Below are 15873 nucleotides of genomic sequence, written 5' to 3'. Positions count from 1 at the left end.
AAAAAAGTTTATAAGTTCAAGAACAAGAAAGAGAAGCTGGGTAGGAAGCTTGCAGTTGTTGTCTATCACCTCAGTTCTCAAAACTCTGGCTGCATGGTGGGCAGAGTGGTGCTGACGTAGTGGGCTTCTGGCTAGGCAGAGACATTTCAAAGGCGCACCGGTAGCTTCAGAGGAAAATGCATATGGCACTTTTTCCCCAGAGTCATGGAAATTGCAGTTTGTATTAGTTAAGAAGTGTACGATTCAACAATCCCAGTGTGAGAAACTAAACTGTAAAACATTGATTTTTTCATTTAAAGTTTGAAACATATATTGGGTAGATGTGATTCTTTTGAGTCTGCATTTAGGACAACGAGATGTTCTGAGCAGAAAGCTGGAATTGAATGCTGTAGACTGGTGTCTCAGGAACTGAACAGGTCACACTAGTTTTTGCTGCAAATAAGACTCATGGCTGAAATGTTGAATCTTCAAGAGCATTTGGGAAAAATACTGTTAAAATTTCTACCGGACTTTAATGTTTCTCTTCTTTGTCATCGGGTAGGATGTGTGGCATCTAAGAATCCGAACAGGATTCTTCTTCTTCGTGGTATACGAGTTTTTGTACTTGGTAGTTACTGAACTTGGGATCTCAGTGTCTGTTTTATTATCCTTGGCAGTATTACAGGGGTGTATTTTCACACGAATGAAGTGTTCTTGAATAATTTGTCTGACTATGCTGGGGACAAATGGGGTTTTATTCCATGCCTGTCTGAGTATTTTCTTCAGCTAACTTCTTACAGAAAGAAAGTCCCCATGGTGCATTCATAGTTGGCTTCTTCTGAGTATGTACGATCATATTTTAGGAAGTTTTGGGAGTGATAGAAGACTTTATTATATCGATAGTCTTGGAGGTGTGTGGAGAACAACAATTTGGGTTTTATTCATGGTTTTACCCAGGGACCAATTGATAAAACAGTCTCCCTTCTCCTAGTGATAAAAGCTGTATTTCTTTTCCCACAAAAGCTGTTTTAGCAGTTCTTGATGTTTGTGTTCGTCTACTGGTAGAGTTACAAGCATGGATCATTATTAATTAATATTAAATATGTGAATATAGGTAAGCTAGATAAACTACACTCAGTTTTGAAAGCTATCAGAACTGAGTTGTTGCCTTTAAGTAGGAGTTTGATGTGTAGGATGATGCTAATGCACATCCAAGTAAAGGAATTATTGATTAATTGCATGAAGGGCTACAATGAAGTGCGTAGCTAGCTGCAGTAGGAAAATACTGGTAAGTAACATTAGAAGAGGTTTTTTTCTAAGAAGGTATTGTTTTGTTCTGACAAAATCCAGGTTTCTATTTGTTGTCCCTTTTCTTTTTTGTCTCAAGTGCAATTTTTAGTCTGGCTCTCTGAAGAGGAGGAAAATACTGTTTTGAAGCTTTTTATGATAAGGTTTCTTAGTGGTGTTATGTATACTTTTCAGATTACTGGAAAATTAAATTCAGTGAATGAGGCCTGGGAATTTTATTTTTTTTTAATCAATTTATAGTTATGTACAACATGCTATTTGTACTGATTAAAGACAAATCAGATTGATTTTTTTTTTTTTTTTTTTTTTCCGGTGTGGTTGAGAAATTAAATTGAAGAATAGCTTTACTGATGTGGCTAAAAACAGATGTGGAAGATGGGAGGGAGAGCTGATTCCAAAGCGGTATCAAATAATAGCTGATTATGTAATATTTTCTCAAACGTTTAGTCAAACCACTTTTAACTACAAAATACCTCACCTCAACAAGACTACTCACAGAAATTATGCTAATAGTAACTACAATTATGGAAAACTTGCAAAATGAGTTTATTTATTATCTATGCCTATTCAGCATCCAGTCCTCCAAACTGTCACCCCTGTTGCTTATGTTTGGGGCTTTTGTGGAATTAAAAATGGGCTATCCCAAGTGAGTGGAGATTATAAGGTTGAGTATTAATTTTTAAGCTCCTCATGGAAGAGAGCATGGAAGATGCAACATGCCAGAGCATGTACGTCCTCTACATAAATGTTTTGGTGTGAGGTTGCTTCTGCCACAGTAGTGAAATATCTAGGGCAAAGGGAAATTAGACTGCACTGATTCTATCCTTTATAATACTGATAGTTTCTAAGTACATTAAACGACTCAGTAGTAACCAAGTTATTTAAGGTGGTTCTTGAAAAGCATCACTTGTTTGTTGCTTGGGCTGAAGAACAGTAGAAATGGGAAACCTAAAGCTATTCAACGAGATGTAAATTTGTGATGGCATAGGGATAACAGGTTTTTCTTGTAATAGGTTCTGGAAAACATTAACAACACCAATGGATGGCTTGATCTTCGCTCTCAGCTCCAGATGACTTGTCGTGTTTTTTGTAAGGGTATGTATACTTCCATTGTGAAAGTGTTGGCAAAATCTAGAATGATTTTAAAATGCATCCTTGTAGCTTTTTATTTTATTCACTGTGGCGGCCACACTTAGAGCGTGTGAATCAAGTGATCTCTAACTTAGTGGTTTATTCATGACCTAGCATTGCTTTACAGCCATGGTAAGATACAATCTCAAATAAGTGCTTGCTCCTTTTAGGAGATACAGTGTGTCACTGCAGCCGAAGGCCTTGTACCTCTGAGACATGCCACTGCACACCTGGCTCACTAGCTTCATAGTTTTGCCCATCATTGTACCTTTCAAGATCATCTCATGTAGTCTAGTGAGGAGCAAGATTTCATTGCAACGTCTTCCTGCAGACCTGCATGCTGATCTGGGGAAAAAGAAATAAAGGGCTGTGTAGAATCATTCATATGTTTGACATATTCCTGGGGAAGTGCTGTCCTTTTAGTCTGCCTGGAAAATCCTTCTAGGAATATCCTAGATAAGTCACTGATCTTGGTGACCTGCTGTCCACTAAAAAGTTTGAATTTAGCAACAAGTGGATAACAAATTGTATGATGTTTTCTGAACACTTCCTTTTCTAAAGCAACTACTTTTTTTTATAACTTAAGCTTCTGTTATTAGATGTCGTCTGTTACCGAGAATGGAGATGTTACTGCTGGAAAGCCAAATGAAGAGAAAACATATAAAAAGGTAAATAAGACTTACAACCTTTTCATTGCAAGTTTTTCCCTTCTTATTGGGAATTCAAACCTGCTATGAGTGAAACAAATTTCAGAGCTGGCTAAATACAAGAACAAAGAAAACACGTTCCATTGATTTTTCTGAAAGTACTTTATTTCTTCTCTGAAATCGTAAGACATTTCTACCCACTGCAGAGCTGACTGAAAGCTTTTCAGTACAGCTTCAAAGTATACACTCTTGCTAGATTGATGGAAATTCTTTGCTCTTAGCAACAGTTACACCTCTGGGCATAAACACTGTTGTCAGAAATTTAGTACAGTAAGTTCCCAAATGCTTTGAATGCTTTTGTGATGTGTCTGGACTACAAACCTACCCTACCACCTCCTTAATGCTTTGCCAAACAGTACACTTTTTGTTTGCTTTATTTTTTAAAAGAGAAATATTTTTTAAGAGAAGATATATTTAATGTTGGAGCATTCATCAACAATAGCAGCATAGGGCTATTTAGATGTTGTAACAGTAACTGATACTGGATTTGGTTTTGTTTTTCTGTCGCTGATTGTCTGGGACCAGCATTATTTAGGTCCACCTAGCACTGTTGATAACATTTTTCTATACACAACCGAATTGTTAGCTGCCAGATTTGATCATTTTCTTGACAGATCACCTCAAAGAAGTGATGATTTTTTTATTTTTTTTTCATAATTTCTGTAAGCTAGTACAGAGATCCACATGCTCCTCCAGTACATATCATGGGTTACGGGTTTTCCTTTCTGAGCTTTTTGTTGGCAATTACATTTTCAGTATCTGGGTGGCTTTAACAGTCCAGATAATTTTCTCAGGAATTAAAGGAAATAATGTTTGAGAAAATGTTTTTTTTTTCTTCTTAGATATATGTTGTGTTCAGTCTCCCAGTTTATGACTTTAAAATATTGAAGTCTAAATTGTTCTTGACACTTAGTATAAGAGAGGAAGAAAGTCCAGTGTCTGAGGTGGACACTTTTGCTGTTTTATATTGCTAGGCTAGACAAGACAAATCCTGGTAGTCCCACCACAGGTGAGTTTCCATTCCCCCTGGTCATCCTACATGCTAGTCTCAGTTCCTGTTCAGCTCTAAATTCATAATATTCCAGAGGAAGCCTTGTGAAGACTTCTGCCATGGCATAAATTCTTCTGTGTGTTTACTGGAAATACATATCTGACAAAGCCTAGAATTCACAACCACATCACATTGAGAGATCACAGTGATCTCCAAATTCTGCCCTTTTCCCTGAACCAACACTTATCTGTATTTGTATCTTATGCCAGTTTAATTCCTTCTCTTATTCTTACATCCTCAGTTGTTCCATGTTCAGGATCCTGTGTTTTACATGCTCCATAGTTTAGTGTTACCACCAAATGCTACCATTATGCTCCTGCTGTTTGTGATAATGTTAATAAAAAAATTAATAAATTTTGACCCCACACTTTATCCATGCAGGGTTTACTGGTAGCATGTCTTTGCCTGATGCTTTTGCTTTTAACAATGTATCTCTCCACATAAGCCAAATTCCTTGCAAAACTTGCACTTTCTGTTAATTCTTGCCTTCTCCAAATATTCCATGCAACATTGTTTCATACTTTTTACAGAAGTCTAGAGGAATCAACTGCATATGTCTAGGAAGTCGGTTACAGGGTGAGCCTGGCAGGACCTGTGTTTGACAGAGGCATTTTGCGCCATTTCCCATTTAATTCGATATTTTTAGGTAACTTTCACAAGGAGATCTTGTTCTGTTGAAGTTTTGTTTACAATTAATACCTGCCTGTCTTTTGTTGCCCACATCACTTTTCTTCACTGTTTTATACAGGTACTGCATTTACAGTTATCCAGTCATGTGTTGTTGCACTTGGTTTGCTTGGCTGGAAAATACTTGCAGTTCTGTCCTGTGACTTCCTGTGCCACTTCCTCCAGAAATCTGGGCTGGGGCTGAGCTTGTTTCCTCAGATGGTGCTTTTTCAGCTACTTGAGCGGTTTTTGTTCCCGTCTACCACTGCCCTTCATCTCTATGGAAACTCTTAGGCGAGGTACTCATGTAGTTCTGAGGTCAGACCATGCTTGCTAACCCATTCACATCGCTCAGAGGCTTCACTTCCACCTTTTTTTTATAAAAAACAAAACAACAAAACAGCATAATAAAGGTGAAGAAGCTTGTGCTGTTCAGCTTAGAAAAGCAAAGGACAGTACTTTGTCTTGAATTGTGGCAGTTCTGATTTTAACCCTGCTCTGCTTTAGCCTCTAACATATAGCACAAGGGTAGCTTGTAAATGCTGTTAAGATGGGATTGAGTAAGTTTATAAAGGACACTGTGGCATGGTACCTGTGGTACTGGTGTGTATCTTTGACCTGGAATATTTTTACCAGTGTTGCGCTCCCCTGAAAAGGTCTGGTAGACAAAGAAGTTGTGTCATGAGGTGTGGGCATGGAGGGTTTCAATGGAGCAATAGTATAGCTGGAAGGAGAATGAGTAACTAACATGTAGTTCAGAAACGTAGACAGTAGAAAACTTTTGTCACATCAAGTATCATGTGGGTAATTCAAGGGATTTCTAGTGATAGTTCTGGGAGATAATCATCCTGACATGTGATGACAGTTTCAGTCGCAACCCCACCCCAGGTAAAAGGTCACCCTTGCAAAGCAGAGAGATTAGTGGAGGAAGAGTTAATGTCATCCTGCCATCATCTCCTGTTGTGGGACCCACTGCTTCTACATAAGGACTTGATGATAGTAACGCTTTGATGAGCTGTGTGGTTTAGTCTTAACTTTAACACCTTCCTTGGGCTCTTTATCTTCTCACAGAACAAAATGTCAGTGTGCCTCTTCATCCTTTCCCAGCAATTGCAAAGGGGCTTGCTGATTCAGGATCTGCAGTTACTTTGTGACAAAAAGTACATGACACTCTGATGCATGCTGGAATGTCTATAATGCCTAAAATAAAATTAAATCTCTGGGGATAAGGGATGCACTGATACTGCCCTGCTGAAAAGGTTACATTTTCCTTCATGGAGTGGGGGGTGAGGGGGAGCAATCCACAATCTGATCTGAAAAGCAAGAGAGCTTTTGTTTTAAAAAATCTTGCATTCTGCTTAACTGTGCCTTGTGTCCATTCATCTTTCATAATATCATGTCTGTGTAACTTTAGTCTCATATATATATAAAAATTACATACAGATGGGAAAAGTGATGCATGGAAAATGTTTTGTGATGTAAATTCCAATGATCCATAGGAGAAAATTAAATAAATGTCTTGGGTTTAGAAGTATTTTCCTGGTGCCAGATCCAATGGGCAATAAGCATAACTAATAATATAGATCAAGCAGTGTTTTAGTTGCTTGACCTGGAAGTGTAAATATCCCTTATTAAGAACTGTGAATTGTCTCGTAAGAGAAACCTGGGGGAAAATTAAAGAACATAATTGCAAATACTCCATTTTTTTAATCAATCTGTTTTACACAAGTGTAAAAAAAATACTGGTTTTGTATTGGAGATATAGGTGGTTTATCTAATGTAAATGAAGCTGCTTACCTTAGCCAATGCAACCTGTCCCATTGATATAGAGATGAATGATGGGTTACTAAAACCCATTTCCATCAGAAAACAAATTATTTTGAACAGCTGTTTGAAGAAAAACAATTTTCCACTGGAGCATGTAGAAAGCCTTCACATTCTTTTCCTTATGGTTCACTCTCCCTTACTTCTGAAGGCTTCGGAGTGGATGATGTAGATACTGCACTAGTTAGTGTAGAAAGTACATACAGCTGCAGTTGCAGCTAGTGATATGGGACTGAGTTGCTGCAGCAGGTGGAGAATGAGTGGGAACTAAGACTCCTTAATCCGCTTGCCTCTTCTGTTGTTCCCTCTTCATTCTGTAATTCTGCCTTTTGCATGCTGTTCATGCTGTTGGGGTATGCACTGCTGAGGGTGACGTTGTCATCTAGTGCATCTCAGGGATGAGGACTAGTTAGCTGTCATAAATTAATTTGTAGCTCTATGCTAAGAAAAAGCATCTGCGTCATTCACTGGTGAAAATGGGCAATCCTCAAAATGTTCTTGCCCTTTCTCTATGCATATGCATCAGTGTATTTTGGCCTGCTCTAACTCTTTAACGTAGTTTGGCCTTGGGAGACTTCCCAAAGGGATTACTTGTCTGTTCATCCTGGAGGGAAAAAGGAATCTTGTTTATAATGGAAAAGTTTATTTTTGACCTCTAGTATCTTTGTTGTGTAGTAGCAATACGTTCCACATGTGTAATGAGTCTATGTAGATTAGTTGTAAGACCTATCCGTATATTGCAAACGTCTGTAGTAATGGCCGTTTTTCATTGTTGTAAAGTTTATCCCAGTCGGAAAAAAACGAGCTTTCTCCAGGAGAGCATATCTGAGTTCATCCATGACAAAGCTTTCCAGAATAATAAGTAATCTTTAGGCCTCTCAGTTGCATTTCTGGGACTTTAGATTGTTCCAATATTTTCTTTGTGATTTTGTTCAGCTCAGCTAAGGTAGAGGTTGGTAGCATCTTTATCTGAATTAATTAAATTTGCTTTTTTTCTGTTTCCTACAATAGTCAAGTTTTGGCCCACTTCCATGGCAGAAGAAAATCCGTCTTACCAGCTGCATTAATGTAAACACCTTGGAACTCCAAGAAAATGTCTTACATTACTAAAACCTTGTGCAAGGCCTTGCACAAGCATTGCTACAACATTCTCTCAGACCCTGAAATGCATAACTGGACTAAGACAGTGGCACAGTTTCTATTATGAATCATGCTTCTTCATTCAGCTCTAATTTTTAATTTTTTTGTTTAGCTTTTAGTTTTTCTGCTGCTGCAATCTGATATAAATACTCGTTTGGCTTTTAATTGTCTAATATTATTCAGTCAAAGTCCTTGTGAGATGATAGAACACAACTTTCTGGTTGTTCTTCTTTTCTTTGGAAAGCTACAACCTTCCATTGCATATCATCTCTTTAAAATGGTGTTATTTAGGGTAGGTCTATAGGGCCATTCCGCTGCAGTCATTTGCTACAAGCGTTATAATCTCTGAAACTCCTCTTGGGTTTTCTGTGTATATGTAAATATCAAGATGTTGCTAAATTTACAGTGTGAATATCACGTAAAAAATTTAAGTCACTAATCAAAGAACTTAGGTAATGGAAAAGAAACTTCATAGGTATATGTTCAGTGCAGCTTTTAAGGTAGAGGATTCAAATAACTTTGAATCAAAGTTATCAGAAAAAGAAATCAAAGAAATCTTAAATTGTGCAAACTGTGGCCAGCTCTTTGAGGCTAGGATGCTGTTGGTTGGTTTGGGTTTGGATTTTTTTTTTTTTTTTGGTATAGGTGTCTTTTTCAGAAAGAGATAAACAGGTAAAGGGGGTGGGGGTGGGGAAGAGGCTGTGGGTATTTGCTCCATTTTATGTCTGAGATCCTAAGCAAAGTAGCAAGGGAGCCTAGCAACAAAGTGCAGTCACCAGACTGCAGCTTCTCTTGGATATCCATCAAAGTCTTGTCACTGAAATCTGTATGTATGCAATAGCCACTTTTTTTCATTTCCTCCCAATACTTTGCAGACTTTGATGTGAGGAGCTGCTGACACATATGCAGCTTTTGCATTGTGATGTCATCAGTCACACAGTAGTCCCTAAATCTGCTTCCTGACAAAACAGATATCAGTAGCATCCTGATGCTTAGTACTAGGATGGTGGCAAGAGTGGGGCCCCACAGACAGGTCTGTCAAAGCCCATTAAAAGTGTAGAAGAAAATCACACCAGAAAACAAAGCAGATATATATAGTAAACTCGTTGTGGAAACCTGCTACTAGATTACCAAAATCTCTATTTGTAATCTGAAGGCTGCCACATGTGCATACAATTAGACTTTGTTTCTCATTATTACATATCTTGGGGATCTTTTGCCTAGCATATTACAAGCACTTTACGTAACCTGTTCAAAACTGCTTATCATAAGTGTGAGTCATTTTGCCCAGGAGCAAAGGGAATTTGCCTGAATAAAGGAAACAACTACCTATTGTTAGAGCTTGCAAACATGTACATTGGAACTTAGCTACTGGAGTTTTTGCTGCACTGGAACTTATGTTTTTAATGGCAGACTTTTGAGCACTTTGTACCTCTTGCAGAGATACTGAAATGACTGTCTTTAGTGGCTTTGCATGGAGCAGCATCTGGTACCAAACTTACAGGTCTCAAATTCTTTTTCTCAGAGAGAGAGAGAGAGAAAAGAACCACAGTGGTTGGATTCATAGCTACTCCTGAAACTTTGGCATAAACGTTTTGAAATGAAGAAAAAATAAATTGAAAGCCATGGAGTCACCTGAATCCAATTTTGGAAAATGAAGGGAGATCAGATTGCTCTTGGGTCAGAAAATCATTCTGATAGCAGTTGAGCTGGAAGAATGTAATGTGTGGATGTCTTAACTGCTTCCTGGGAAAGCGTCCCAATAAAGTTGTTAAAATTACTCAAAGAACTACAAGAAAACTACTTTCACAAACTCTGAATAGTAATTACATAAAGAGGAAAAAAAAAAAGATACAATATTACCAGTTGCACTTGTTTAATGATCTAGCATTTACGCTAACAGTCAGCATAGCATGCCAGAAAAAGATAAGATCTACTGCTTATATTTTAATAGCACAGCTATTGATATGTGTAATTTAGAAAGCACAGCCAACACTACATAAAGCAGCATGTAGCACTGCATTAGTTTGTACTGAGGCATCACTCTATGTTGCCAAGAAAAAGAAAGACAAAAGAACATGGCATAGACCAGTATAATTTCATCTTTCTGAAAGGAGAGATACATCCTGGATATTTCTACTCTTTCCTGCAGACCTTTATTTTTCTAGGTCTATGGTACCATTTCTAATTATATCTGCATTGCACAAATAAATACCTGTCTGTCTTTCTGGTTATTTTGAGTTATAGATGGCCTTATTTTAAGAAAAAGCTTGGGTAGAGTTTTCTTCTGGAGGTCACAGCTACTTCTTGAAAAGCAGACGAGCGGCACTAAGGTAATTTTGTCCTGTAGGAAGAAATAATAACTTAGTAATAACCATTCACCCACCGTCAGATCCTACCCACCCTCCCCAGCAGCAAGATCTGGAGGTGAAGGTGGTGGGCAGAAGGCCAGCTCCATGAAGTGCGACCTGCAGCAGCTGGGCAAACAGTTGATAGAGAGAAAAACAGTGTGAACTGAAGGAAGACTGAAGGAGAACCGTGGCTGTAGTAACCAATGATTGCAAGTTGTGGAGAAACAGAAAAACTTGTTCAGTCAGTGGGATTTTCTACTAACTGTTTTTATGTCCCTGTTTGTGATTTAATGTAAAATGAAATTGGTAGCTCAAATGTGGCAGCTGCAGAGAGCATGCTGAGATGGAGTAGCCACCTCCAGAAGCTTCAGCAGAAGCAGCTGCCAGAAGTGTTGTTTCAATGGGACTGTAAGCACAGCAGGCACTCAAAGATGAGAGAGCTGTAGTGCAGAAGCAGCAGACTAGGCAATAACCACACGTACATCTTGAATCTAATTGCAACTTCCTAATGTTCAAAGAGGGCTCTTTTTAAATGTTCCTTGAAGAAGACATACTGTTTTTCAACAGGCAGTCTTCTCAGGTGGTTTGGCTTAAGGGTTTGCACAATTTATGGAGGCTTAGTATCTTTTCAGGAGTCTGGAAAAGAGAAACTGTGTTTGCATGGGAGTGATAGTGTGTGTGGATTCCTGCTACTTATGGTAACCAGTATAATTGAAGAACAAATGCTTACTTGTAGTAGCAAGTTCACATCTGGCCTAACCTATGTGGCTTGAATCATTTTGACCAAGTGAGACCCTGTGGATTTCATTTATTGTTTTTTTTTTTTAACTTCACTGAGAAGGCTGCTTGCAGGAAGGCAGCTATTCTATGCCAGTCCAGTTAAGTCCCCCCAAGCAGCACAGTGGGCTGGTTTGGGAGGTGAGAGCAGGCTTCTCCACAGACAGTAGTAGAAAGAAATTAACTAATGACAGCTGTGTTGTGGGAAGCATGGCTGCAGAGCAGTTAATCAGTGGTTGCTTCAGCTCACATGCCTTTTTCTCCCTGTCTCTTACACAGAACTGTGATAACTAGGTATCTCTACCATTTCATTATGCAGATTTTAAAACCTGTTTGAATGATAGTAATACAGAGGGTAAAAGAAAGCAAACATCATCTTGCCTTCCAGAGTGATAATGAGGTGGAGTTACTGAGGCAGAGTTCCTTTTCTTTTTTCATTGCTTTATAGCACCTGCAATAAGGCAGATGTCTTCTGGAAGAATGGCCATCTTTGCACCAGAAAGTTCATAGGCTGAACTTTAGCTGTGATAAAATGTGTTATAAAAAGAGGGAACAGATAAACAAGGACAAAGTTTACATCCACGCAGTCCTTAAGGACATCCCTAGGATGTCTGCTTTTAAAGAAGGCAAGAATGTTAGGGTTACATTTTTCATGAGCTGCTTGTGGGGAATGCATCAAGACCTGGCAAAGAACAACTGAGGGTTAAAAGAGGAATGGGAATATAATTTTGTGAGGGACAGTAGGAGGGAACTTCTATAAAATTAAATGAAGCCTGCACCTGGCTCACTTCCTCTCTGCTCATGGTTTGTTAAATGATTTGTTTTCTGTCATTAATAGTCCCATATAAATGTGGAGAAAATATAAGAAGACTTGTTTAAAAGAATAAACCTATTTACCATATATGAAGTCTTTGTGCACTGTGTACTCAGAACCAATCTGTTACTGTTGCATCAGTGGTTAGTTAGGTTTGCCAGCTATTTACAACCTTCGCACTCTAATGGAAATAATTATTGAATAATGTATAATATACTTTCTGGAACTATAACACCTATATTTTTGTCATCCCTGGATTTTTTTTTCTTTTTTTTTTAAGAACAGAGTTTTCCAATCCTTTCAATAGCCTTGTCCCCAGCTTATACTCTTGTTAAATAGCTCCAGTTCAGTTGATTTTTTTTGTTATCTGAATGTAAACTACCTTTACATAGATTAACAATGTCTGATTAACACCTTTCTTTTATGAAAATAAAAAATGTTAATTTTACAGAACTAGCCTGAAAGTGATTATCTTTAGGAAAAGCAATGTTAAAATCCTACTTAGTATGTTTGTGGGATCATGCGCAAACTTAATACCTGATTTGAAAAGATTTAAGTTCTCATTTATTTTGCTACTCAGGAAAAGGATTTCAGCTTGGAGTGATGTAGACTGAGTGAAAGATCCATCTGTAAATAACAGTAATTCATGAGACAGCACATCGAGTGCTAGAATATTTACTGGTGATGCAGATACTCCATATACCTAACTGTCTGTGTTCTGTGTTATGTTCTGTTTTCATCCTGTAACCTGTTGTTATGCTTTTTGACTCTGCATATAATTTTTCATCTTTACAGGCCTTTCAGCAGTGCCGTACAATAAATATTGCGAAAATATATAGTTGCTTTTGACAAAAAGGGGCAAAGGTATGTTTCATCAGAATGAAGCTAATTTAAGCTTTTATATGCAGAGATGACATTGTGGAGAGGCAGTAGACAGAAGGAAGAATTGAGTTTCATTTTGAGTGTGTTCATATTGTGGACATCAAGGCAGACTGACTAAAATAAAAAACATGGGAACACCAAGGGTGGAATTACCTAAGCATTATGAGATACACTGAAGGAATTTTGTAGCTTGAGGTGAAAATAACAAAGTCATTACAATAAGCTCCTCTATTATTTGCTAATCTATTACTTGGATACAGAGCAATATGAAGAGGGAGGGTGATCCCATTCAATGAATGTGAAGCTGGATCTAGCAGAGTCTGTCTGGGAGGCTTTTTGTCTCAACGGTTTAGAAATTGTGGGACTTCTGAAGCACTTTATCCCCAGTACATCTCTTCCTGAAATGCAGCTCTTTTCCATTTGCTGATCTGTTCTCGTTTAAAGGCAACTGGTGGTAGGTGGAAGACAAATGTACCTACCTGCTTTGAAATACTGGCAGTCAGGGTCAGTAGTACAGGGAATGGGCAATTTCTCAGTTTGTGTGGCTGCAGGGATTGTAATTTACATTATACTTAATCATACAGTTTCATGCTTTCCTTAACAGTATCTGTATAAGGTACAGTTTAACCTGAATTTGTGTGAAAGTCTTTCTTTTTTCTCCTGAACTAACTTTTGTTGAAAAGCTACAGTGGGAAGAGACTACCTCATTCTGGTTGTGGACTGAGGAGAAATCCAGGGGTCTCACTACCAAGGCCAGAGTGTGCTGGCCGTATGGCACGAAGCACTGAGCTAGCACAAACTCCATGTCCATTGAGATGTGTTCAGGAGCTGATGACAGATCAATTTTGAGGAGGCAGGCTTTTTGCTAGTTCAGACTTCGCTTATCCTCCTGCAGCCAGTAGAAAGAAAACCGTAAGCTCTATCCAATTTGTTTTATGGTGTGACAGTGTGATTTTTTTTTAATTCATCTGAGTGGTTAACATTAGTGCTTATGTGAATGAGGAAACTGAGGCTAGAGACAGAGAAGCTGTTGCTGGCACAGTGGGAAGAGTACCAATGCATAGATTTTGGGGGCTGCAGGGGAAAGAGCAGGCGTGTCCTATTCAACGGCAGCATTAGAAGTAAAGATCACTGTAAGTCGGTAAGACCTTGGCTGGTCTGAGAGAGATGAGGTGGTGTGCCTACACCCATTCAAGTTTATGCTGTTATATGTTGCCCAGGAGGACAGATCCTGGCCTGGCATGTTAGCATTCACAGTATCAGAGCCAATAAAAGGTAGTTCAGTCTGAAACTGGCAACATTTTTGTGAGTTTCTGTCTTCATTGTGTACAAAACCCACCAAAGCACCTGTGCAGTACACAGTAATACCCTAATCAGAAAAAGGAGGATGGTAAAACTTTTGCTATGTTGTGCCCCTTTAGGTAGCAAATACATGTAGTTCACAGTGTGCACTACTTGCTACAAATCCGGTTAGTTCCATAGTCTAAAATTCATCAGCAGAAGTTGTTTATCCTGCTGATTATTCTCATCCTTCTGTTTCTTGGAGCTTCAGAAGGTGTTGATATAGGTTAAATGATCCAAGAGTCACTGTACAGTCACTGTACACTGTCAGCTGTACAGTTACAGCTGACACATGGACTCAGGCCACTTTCTGAACCTCTGCATGAGGCTAATAGGAAGAAAAAATTGTTTCAGCCTCTAAAAGAGAGAACTTGTGACACAGAAGGTTGCTGAATTTTATTGCTTGTTTTGCAGCAGGAAAGCATTCAAGAATAATTGAAAGAAATGAGGGCCTTAGGTTTGAAACTAGATTTTGCTCCCTTCACGGACATCAAAAGAGGTGCCTGAGTAAAGGAGAAATGTGTGAGAGAGTTCAATTTTTCCGTTTGCATTTGTTGATTCCAATAAATATATTTTCGTGGTAATAAAATGGATGAATCAAAAACATTTCCCCTAAGGCCTGAGGAGCAGCATTTTTATCTCTTCCTTGGATTCCGTTCATAATCACAAAACAATAATAATAAAGTAGTTAGACCAAGGCAAGTATTTATATTGAGACAAATTCCAAGGTTTGTTTTGGTTTTGTTTTAAGGCTTGTGAAAACAAAAACTTGTTATTTGCTAAGGAGGTATTTCGTGACCAGCCTTTGTTGGGGTTAACTTTTAACAGTGGTTCACAAACAATTGACTTTGGGCCAGCAATTGTCCTCAGCATGCTGTGACTGCTATCAATTTGTTTTCAATACAGTTATTAAAGTATCCTGAATGATTTCATAACATTGCTTTTCCCTTAAACACATTGCTGTGGTTGCTGCAGAAATAATGGCACTCCTGAATAGGAGTGAAAACTAACAAGAAGGTAACCTTGTAGGTAAGATCTTCACCATACTAGTAGAAGGCCTTCCGTTCTGCCCTCCAGAGACTGTAGGACTTCTTTTGAATTTGCAGAATTCCTACAGAAATTGTTTGTGAGTGTGAAAGTTGATCCAGAGTTCTTTTTCATCCAGAGTTCTTCACTTAAAATCACATTGCCAGGTTACCTGCCTTTTTTTTTTTTTTTTTTTTTTTTTTTTTCAGAAATGGCTTATCCTCTGTCATTTATATAATACAGTACTGTGCTATCTGCTGCTCTTTCAGACATAGTCCCTTGCTGTGGCAGTGAACAAGATGGGCATCCAGCTATGAAGCAGAAACTGTATTTGTTTGTATATTGGTTTGATCAAAGTTACATAATTACTGCTTTTGTTGGGCATTAATCATTCATGAATAGAGGCCTTTCAAGGAAAGAAAAATGTGAATCTTCTTATGGTACAAAGCCAAATCTTTTTAATAGTCAAAGTTGCGGTCTAAGAATGGTAGCGTTGTTTGTTCCCACCAAATTGCCTGTTCTGAACTGTTATGCAAGTGCAAGTTCTGCTTGGCGTGCAGTCTTAATTTTTAGGAGCTACACATCTCTGTCTTTTCTAAAAATAAGCAGTCACTCTAGCATATGCTGTTCTGAGAACTATAACGAGTAGTTTTGTGCACTTGAACCCTTTCTTATGTAATTCGCACCCCTGAAATGTTTTTCAAGTGCTGAAGTAGTTCTGCCCATGAAAATTCTGGTGTTCTTGGCTTCCACTGATACTCTTGCTTGTTTGGTGGGTGGGAGATAAAACCTTAAAACAGGCACCAAAATGATATCTTCAAACTGGTGACGGTACAACATGCCAAGGGGAGATACTCCCTTCCTGATAGCCCTCTT

At 38.4% G+C, this 15873-nt stretch overlaps 1 protein-coding gene across 1 annotated transcript in view; it reads left to right on the top strand.

The window, feature by feature from the left end:
* The first annotated feature begins 3017 nt into the window (after positions 1 to 3017).
* Positions 3018 to 15873, top strand: part of PIP5K1B (phosphatidylinositol-4-phosphate 5-kinase, type I, beta) — a 77304-nt gene continuing 64448 nt past the window's right edge. The window contains exon 1 of the mRNA XM_009887713.1: positions 3018 to 3086. Coding sequence (XP_009886015.1) covers positions 3018 to 3086 — 69 coding nt within the window. The remainder of the gene's footprint in view (positions 3087 to 15873) is intronic.

Source organism: Charadrius vociferus, unplaced genomic scaffold (genome assembly GCF_000708025.1).
Source record: "Charadrius vociferus isolate BGI_N301 unplaced genomic scaffold, ASM70802v2 scaffold286, whole genome shotgun sequence".
Taxonomy (NCBI): domain Eukaryota; kingdom Metazoa; phylum Chordata; class Aves; order Charadriiformes; family Charadriidae; genus Charadrius; species Charadrius vociferus.
Note: the sequence above shows the minus strand (reverse complement) of the source record. Positions and strands in the feature narration are given on the sequence as shown.